Raw genomic sequence first — 8,327 nt, 5'->3', positions numbered from 1 at the left:
GAGAGAATCTCAAGCAGATTCCCCGCTAAGCGGGGAACCCAATATCGCAACGCTCCGATGACAACTTGAGCTGAAATCAGGAGTCCCTGCCTCAACCAACCTAGCCACTCAGGGGCCCCTAAACTGCCCAAGTTTAAATCTAATTGTCATCTAACAAGGTTTGTGATCTTGGGCGTGATATTTAACCATTTGAATACTCACTTTTTTCAACTGCAAAATGGTGTTAACAGAATGTATCTCACAGATAGCAGGAACTAAATGTGGTAATATTATGTAAATGCGCTTGCCCACTGTATCAGGTATGTTCTAAGTGTTAGCTACTTATCTAACATCTTAGATCTTAGATAAATACATGTCAGGCATCTGCTGACATGTAGCAGTTTATTTTTTTTTTAAGATTTTTATTTATTTATTTGACAGAGACAGAGATCACAAGTAGGCAGAGAGGCAGTCAGAGAGAGAGGAGGGCCTCTCTGCTGAGAGGAGCTCCTGCTGAGCAGAGAGCCCGACCCGGGGCCTCGATCCCAACACCCTGAGATCATGACCTGAGCTGGTCAGAGGCTTAACACTCTGAGCCAACCAGGCACCCCCTAAGAGGACAGTTTAATATGGAGAATAATATGTCAAAACAAACAAACAAAAAAATTGTATCTATTAACTATTAATTTCTGTTATCTTGGGTTGCCTAAATTTGGGTTTTTCTTATCTTTCCATTACTGAATTCTCCCGTTCTCACACACAGGGACAAAAAATCCCAAGACTTCTGAGGTTCCCCAGAGAGAGAAGCAAGGAACGCAGGTAGGTAATACATCCGGAAATAGTATTTTCCTGTCTCTGGCGCTTCTCTAGAGAGCCCAGAAAAGAGCCCGTCCCCACTCCGCCCCTCGACTTCGGAACGTCGAGACCAAACCCCGCACAACCTTGACGCCACTTCGCCGTGGACTGCTTACGCAGAAACCCAGGGCCTAACGCCACCCACGTACCGTTACCCTCCGAGGTGAATTATATATCGGTTGTTTATTGGCTACTAGAAGCACTCGCTCTTCTCATTGGCTGACACTGCTCCGGGCGCCTCGCGGGTCTCATCATTTCCGTTTCCTGCTCGCCTCCGGTGCCATGGCGACCGTGAGGGGACTGAGGCATCTGCTGACATGTAGCAGGTGGCGCCGCGGCAGTGGAGAAGCTCCCCAGTCTCGCGTGAGTGTCTGCTTTCCCTGCTCTCGGAGAAACTCTGGATCTCAGGGATAGCCTCTTCCTTAGAGAAGGCCAAAGCCTTTCCTCTGCCCCGCAATCACCTTTTCTTTCTCGGCCTGCAGACGCTCGCTGCCATCGTTCCGGGCATATCCCAGGTCGATAACAATTCCGATTTTCTGGGAAAGACGCCCCATCGCCGGCACCCCGGCATCTTGCAGCTGCCATGCATAGAGGTGCCGCCAGCACTGGCTGCCGCTGCGCAGTTCCTGCTGCTCGGTGAGTAACGGTGGGAAGCGGAAACCCGAGAAGCAAAAACTGGGTCTGCATTAAGTGATGCGTTTCATCTTTGGCCCATAGGGAGCTCGATGCCCAATGTGGAGAAGCAGGTGCAAGCACTGACCAATTATCTGTGGAGCCGGCGTTTACCTGTAGAGCCTCAGGAGTTGCAAAGACGGGCTGTCCATCTTGAGAAGAAATTCCTGGAAAACCCAGGTGGGGCCTAAGAATAAAGAGTAGGCCCAATTGAAATACCGGTGGGAAATTAAGAGCAAGGAATAATTTTACAGATCTGTTTGAGTATCTGTGACAAACAGATACTGCAGTTTCCTGTTTGATTTTCTGGCCGGGGCTGCTTGTTACAGTGATGCCTTGCTAAAACAGAATAGTTTCCGAGGTTGCTCTTGGGACTTTTGTAAAGGTCAGCAAGGTACTTCAGTATCCGTCAAAATCTAGGTCTTAGGGGTTTTTTTCCTGAAAATCCATTGGATTAGGATGGTTTAAGTTTTTATTAAAGTGAAATAAAATCCCTGTATGGCTCCCTGTACAGTACTGAAACGCTCTTCAGGGATAGGAGAATGAGTATAACTCATCAAGTTATTTTCATGAATGTGAGCTCCTTAATACTACAGACCTGCCTTTTATTCATCTTGTGTTCCCTGCGCTTCCCACAGTACCTGGTTCATAGGTGCTCAGTAGATAAAATAGTCCTGAACTGAACACAATCCTGAGATGAGATTTTTGAAACCCCTTTCTTCCCTCTAGGAACATTGGAGATGTCACGTACTAAAGTTTAGGGGGACCTGAGGAAATCCACAAAATATAGTCCTTACCCTATCCTTTTAAATCTTTGAGACACTTCCCTTTAAAAGAGAGCAAAGCCTGTGGGATGGTTTTGATCTTGTTGAATAAACTGCTGGTAGAGACAAAATACTGTCTCATGCATTCTGGTGGTAATGGTGGTGGTTGCTGTTATTCTTACCCAAAATTTTTCTCTAGATTTGGCTTTTTCTTTTTTTTTTTTTTTTTAATTTTTTTATTTTTTTCAGCATAACAGTATTCATTATTTTTGCACCACACCCAGTGCTCCATGCAATCCGTGCCCTCTACAATACCCACCACCTGGTGCCCCCAACCTCCCACCCCCCACCCCTTCAAAATTCTCAGATCGTTTTTCAGAGTCCATAGTCTCTCATGGTTCACCTCCCCTTCCAATTTTCCTCAACTCCCTTCTCCTCTCCATCTCCCCTTGTCCTCCATGCTATTTGTTATGCTCCACAAATAAGTGAAACCATATGATAATTGACTCTCTCTGCTTGACTTATTTCACTCAGCATAATCTCTTCCAGTCCCGTCCATGTTGCTACAAAACTTGGGGATTCATCCTTTCTTATTTTTTTTTTTTTTACAGCTTTATAAACATATATTTTTATCCCCAGGGGTACAGGTCTGCGAATCGTAGATTTGGCTTTTTCTTAAGCTTTGAGATTTTGCTTAAGGGGAAGGATGGATCTCAGCATATTCAAATATTGGATCTGAGCCCTGGTCTTCCTAGGTCCTCACTCAGTTCTTGTTCTCACCACAGACTTAGGTCAATTGGAGGAGAAACTTCGTGAAGCTGTGCTGCGAGCCCTGCGCAAAACTACATACCATTGGCAAGAACTGAAGTAAGGGGGGCTAGAAGGGCTGCAAAAAAAAAAAAAATCTTGTCTCTAGGAGGAGACTGGGGAAGTACTATTACACAATTCCTGTTTGAAAAGCCTACCTGGTTTGTAACTCAGGACTTTTTTTTTTTTTTTCTAAGATTTTATTTATTTGACAGACAGAGATCCCAAGTAGGCAGAGAGGCAGACAGAGAGAGGAGGAAGCAGGCTCCCTTCCGAGCAGAGAGCCCAATGTGGGGCTCGATCCCAGGACCCTGGGATCATGACCTGAGCCGAAGGCAGAGGCTTTAACCCACTGAGCCACTCAGGTGCCCCAGGACTTCTCTCTTTTAAGGAGTGAAAGTACTGAGCTGGAGGAGCCCTTTCCAAAGATTTCATTCCTAAAAATCTAGAAGGTTAACTATGCAATGGAGGTTATTTCCTGGTAGGTGTGACTCTCTGGTTTTTCTGGCAGCTACAATGAGAGCCTGAGCCTGGTATATATGGCAGCAAGACTGGATGGTGGCTTTGCAGCAGTCTCCAGGGCATTCCATGAGGTGAAAGCCCCTCAGCTTCCAACCTGTTACCATCAGTTCCCTTATCCATAAAGTAGTCTCCTGGGGTATGGTTCTTGGGAAATTGCATGTCCTTTTTTTTTTTTTTTTTTTTTTTTTTTTTGAGAGGCTCTTTATCCTCTGAAAGGGTTTCATGACCCAAGGAATGTTTAAAATCATTGTCTTAGGAAGTTCCCAGTCTATAAAGTATTTACATTATATCTCAACATTCGCATCTCATCTGCTCTGTCATGGCCCCCTAATTCATAGTGGCCCTAAATAAGGGTCTGCTTCCCCTACTGTGGAGTGTTACATATTTCTTCAGATCCAGGTTCGAGTTCCAGAGTTCCAGCCTCAAACCTTAATGGATTTTGGCTCGGGTACTGGTTCTGTCACTTGGTAAGTATCTTACTGTCTCTGTCAACTCTAGCTCTACAGGGCCATGTGTATAACACTCCAAGAGACTAGGGAACCAGAGGGAGAATAGGAAATTTGGGAACTAGAATGTTTCTTCGCTCAGATTAGGTAAGGCATAAGAAGGTAAATGGATTAGGGCTAGAACTTAAAGAAACTTCAAGTGAAAAAAGACCCATGTTTAGAAAGATAAAAAAGGAAAGGAATTTAGTCTAGGGCATAGCACCAAGATTTTTTTTTTACCTACAAGTAGTTCTTTTGAGTCTGCCCTTTTTTTAAGGAGTAGTAAATGAAGTAAGAAAATAACACTGTTAGTTTTTCCAACCATTTTAAGATAATATTCTGTTTCCCAGGGTTGGGGTTGGGGGCAGAGGGATCTCTTGTAGGGATGACTCTTTGTCGTGAGAAATGGTGATTTATATTTTGCCATCTTAGGGCTGCTCATAGTGCTTGGGGCCAGAGCCTACGTGAATATTTGTGTGTGGACAGCTCAGCTGCTATGTTGGTTTTGGCAGAAAAGTTACTGAAAGGTGAGGACAAAAGATAAGGAAGGGTTTCTTCAAAGTTGAAGGAGTTAAGCAGAGAATGAAAAAGTTGTTTTATTGGGGAGTAGAGGAAGGCTGAAAGTTAAAGATGAGTCTGATTTCTTTCCAGTGTTGTGGTCAAGCAGAGGGTTGTAGAGGCCTTTGCTGGACTGTGGGGGGTTTGGGTAAGATAAACAGGACAGGCAACCCAGTGTTTCCCTGCCCTTTGTTTTTGTTTTTAAGATTTTATTTATTAGAGAGAGAGAGAGAATATGAGCCAGGGTAGGGGCAGAGGGAGAAACTGACTCCCCACCAAGCAGGGAGTCCTACCACGGAGCCTGTTGCAGGGTAGAGAGCTCAATCCCAGGACCCTGGGATCATGACCTGAGTCAAAGATGGGCACTTAAGCACCTGAGCCACCCACGTGCCTGGTGGTTTTCTTTAGCCTTGGGACCCTATTTCTTATTGAGAGATCACTTCAGTTTATACCTGTACACTCAAAGTTGCTGCGCCTCTGCTTTACTCCACAGGTGGTTCAGAATCTGGGGAGCCTTATGTTCCAGGTGTCTTCTTCAGACAGTTTCTACCTGTATCACCCAAGGCAAGTGCCAATGTTTAGAGTGTTAAATGTGGAATTTGGCAGATGGAAAACCATGGCTTCAGATTTGCAACCCAGCCTTGAGTGTTAGAAGATAAAACAAAAGAAATATAAGGGGATAGAACTTTGTTAGGTTCTTGGAAGGAGGGTCAGGAGTGGGGATGTCAGGTCTCTCACATTCCTTTTCTTGATTCTCAGGTACAATTCGATGTGGTGGTATCAGCCTTCTCCTTAAGTGAGCTTCCCAGCAAGGCTGACCGCACTGAACTAGTCCAAACCCTATGGCGCAAGACAAATCATTTTCTGGTGAGCTGAAATTCCTTTTTCCCTTCAAGTTTTAAAGCAGTGTCATGGGTTTCATCCATTTCCTTCTCTCCATCGAAACTTGCATTTATTCTTTTTTTTAAGTGTGTTTTTTTGTTTTGTTTTTAAATATTTTATATGTTTATTTGTCAAAGAGAGAGAACACAAGCAGGGTGATAGGCAGGCAGAGGGAGAAGCAGGCTTCCCACTGAGCAGAGAGCCGGAGGTGGGGCTCCATCCCAGGACCCTGGGATCATGACCTGAGCTGAAGGCAGACACTTAATCGACTGAGCCACCTAGGCATTCCAAAACTTGTGTTCATTCTTGACCATTTTTATCATGCATAGATCCTTTTGTCCCTCTTTTAGGCTCTCCATTCCCATCTTATGTGGGGATGGCCCTTTTCTTTAGGGCCCTCTGCTGCATCTGTTAATGTTCTTACAGAGCTGCTAGCATTTATGTTTTCATGTAATTCAAAGCTTATGCTTATTTTCCTTTTTTGTGAACAGGTATTGGTAGAGAATGGAACAAAAGCTGGGCACTGCCTTCTCATGGATGCCAGGGACCTCGTCCTTAAGGTAAGAGTCTTTCTCCTTCTTTCACTCCTGTCCCACCATCTGTCAGTGGTCACTGCTGCTCCCTTAAGCTGAAGAGACTCTGTCATACAATGGTAAGGGTGACTCTCAGGATATTAGGCATATAAAGTTGTTATGATATTGGGTAGTGATTAGCAAACCAGGACCTGTGGATCAAATCTGGCCTGCCACCTATTTTCTTTTTTTTTTTTTTTTAATATTTTATTTGTTTATTTGACAGAGAGCTAGAGAGAGAGTACAAGTAAGCAGAGCGGCAGGGAGAGGGGGAGAGAGAGAAGCAGGCTCTCCGCTGAGGAGGGAGCCCGATGCGGAGCTCGATCCCAGGACCCTGGAATCATGACCCGAGCCGAAGGCAGCCGCTTAACCAACTGAGCCACCCGGGCGCCCCCTGCCACCTATTTTCATATGTGCCATGCTTATTGGTGTGTCTCTTGTCTCTGGCTGCCCTTTTTTTTTTAAGATTTTTGTTTGTCAGAGAGAGAACACAAGCAGGGGGAGCTGCAGGCAGAGGGAGCTGCAGGCAGAGGGAGAAGCAAGCTCCCTGCTGAGCAAGGAGCATGGTTTGGAACTCGATCCCAGAACCCTGGGATCATGACCTGAGCTGAAGGCACATGCTCAATCAACTGAGCCACCCAGGTGTCCTGTCTAAGGCTGCTTTCACACTATAAACAGCAGAGTTGAATAGCTGGGACAGAAACAGATTTTGCCTACTCTCTAGGCCTTTAAAAAAGAGTAAGTGCTCCAACCCCTGATCCAGGGCATTGCTAAGCCAAGAACCTTATCTTTTGGGGACAGTATGAGCCAGTGTATAATCATAAATTTAATTGTCCTGGAGTGGGATCTTTTTGAGAGTAGAGGTTGCTGACAAGGGAAAGCACCATACTATGTGCCAAGTTCCTGCTTTTCTCCTACTACAAAGAGAAGGTTCTTTGTTTGGAGTATTAGTGAAGCAGCCAGCTTAACTCAAGGAGCCTAGTTAATAATTATCAGAATTGAATGTTAAAGGAGTCCTCAGTTTACTGAGTACAGAGATTGAGTTATGAGACTAGACCCCTCAGACCCAGCTTAATTTTTTTTTATTTTAGGGAAAAGAGAAGTCACCTTTGGACCCTCGACCTGGCTTTGTCTTTGCCCCAGTGAGTATTACTTCTGCCTTTCCCAGCCTGCAAGGATGTAAACTCACCTGTGGCCAGGAAAAGTGAGAGGGTAAAGCTAAGCCACCCTCTACTATTTTGTGTCCCTATTCAGTATCTTTCTTAGTTGTTGCCGTGGCTCTCCCTGCCTCCGGCTCCTATGTTCCCATTGCCCTAGCCCTTCTTAACTCTGTCACTCCTTGTTTTTCAGTTGTATGATTCTCTGCGTTTTTTTGTCTGTGTGTTCACAGTGTCCACATGAACTTCCCTGTCCCCAGTTGACAGCCTCTAAGCCCCTGGCCTGTAGCTTTTCTCAAGCTTACCACTGCATCCCCTTCAGCTGGGTATGTTTCCTGGGAATGTTAGGGCAGGGAGAAAGTAGTCTAGAGGAACAGGATGATAAGGAGTCAGAGGTGGGAGGAGTTAGAGAAGTCAGAGAAGAGCCTTGAGGTTTGCAGGCCTGGGTGTACATGGCTTATAGAATCTGAAAAGGGCTGCAGGGATGGGGGGAGGGGGGATCACAATTTTTTTCACCATCTCTTTTTTTCTCCAAATAGTCTCTCTGTATCCTTATCTTAGAACAAGAAGAAGCAAAAAGATGAAAAGTTCTCAATGGTAATTCTTGCCCGGGGGTCTCCAGAGGAGGCTAATCGCTGGCCCCGTATCATTCAGCCTGTCCTTAAACGGCCACGCCATGTGCATTGTCACCTGTGCTGTCCAGATGGACATATGCAGCATGCTGTGATCACAGCCCGCCAGCATGGCAGGTATAAAGAGTGTGACCAAAAGTAGGGGGAGGTGGCAAGAACCTACAGCCCACATTGACCTCCCTTTTCCATAGGGATTTGTATCGTTGTGCTCGAGTCAGCTCCTGGGGAGATCTTTTACCTGTGATCACGCCTTCAGAGTCGGAGCTTCCTCTGTCCCCCGCTGATGACCCCCCTGGGAGTTGACAAGGAGGTGTAACGAGGATTTTCTTACTTAGGCCTGCCAAGGCTGAAGCTCCCTGGTATCCAGGGTGGGAGTGCTGGCAGCCCTATGTATGTTGGTTTGAGGCTTTAATAATAATAAAAAGTTTTCAAAGAGTAGAAA

At 45.5% G+C, this 8,327-nt stretch overlaps 1 protein-coding gene across 3 annotated transcripts; it reads left to right on the top strand.

Annotated features, from left to right (window-relative positions):
- The first annotated feature begins 1,072 nt into the window (after positions 1-1,072).
- On the top strand, positions 1,073-8,323 carry METTL17 (methyltransferase like 17). Of its 3 annotated transcripts, XM_047738692.1 has the most exons (14): positions 1,073-1,197; positions 1,317-1,470; positions 1,552-1,686; positions 3,056-3,137; positions 3,589-3,670; positions 3,993-4,066; positions 4,517-4,611; positions 5,136-5,206; positions 5,402-5,509; positions 6,016-6,084; positions 7,188-7,238; positions 7,487-7,579; positions 7,815-8,002; positions 8,077-8,323. In XM_047738692.1, exons 1-14 carry the CDS (start codon positions 1,117-1,119, stop codon positions 8,186-8,188), a joined length of 1,395 nt encoding a protein of 464 aa, XP_047594648.1. In that variant the 5' UTR covers positions 1,073-1,116; the 3' UTR covers positions 8,189-8,323. The 3 variants fall into 3 exon arrangements, with proteins under 3 accessions (XP_047594648.1, XP_047594649.1, XP_047594651.1); XM_047738693.1 differs by lacking the exon at positions 7,487-7,579; XM_047738695.1 differs by lacking the exon at positions 8,077-8,323 and having other exon boundaries at positions 7,793-7,986.
- Positions 8,324-8,327: the final 4 nt, after the last annotated feature.

This window comes from Lutra lutra, chromosome 7 (genome assembly GCF_902655055.1).
Source record: "Lutra lutra chromosome 7, mLutLut1.2, whole genome shotgun sequence".
Classification (NCBI taxonomy): domain Eukaryota; kingdom Metazoa; phylum Chordata; class Mammalia; order Carnivora; family Mustelidae; genus Lutra; species Lutra lutra.
The sequence above is the reverse complement of the archived record's forward strand: the minus strand, read 5'-3'. Positions and strand labels throughout refer to the sequence as shown.

Coding starts and splice junctions, on each gene's coding strand:
- METTL17 (XM_047738692.1), top strand. CDS start 1,117: ATGGCGACCGTGAGGGGACTGAGGCATCTGCTGACATGTAGCAGGTGG. Junction 4,067..4,516: donor GGTACTGGTTCTGTCACTTG/GTAAGTATCTTA, acceptor TTGCCATCTTAG/GGCTGCTCATAGTGCTTGGG. Junction 6,085..7,187: donor CCAGGGACCTCGTCCTTAAG/GTAAGAGTCTTT, acceptor TTTTTATTTTAG/GGAAAAGAGAAGTCACCTTT.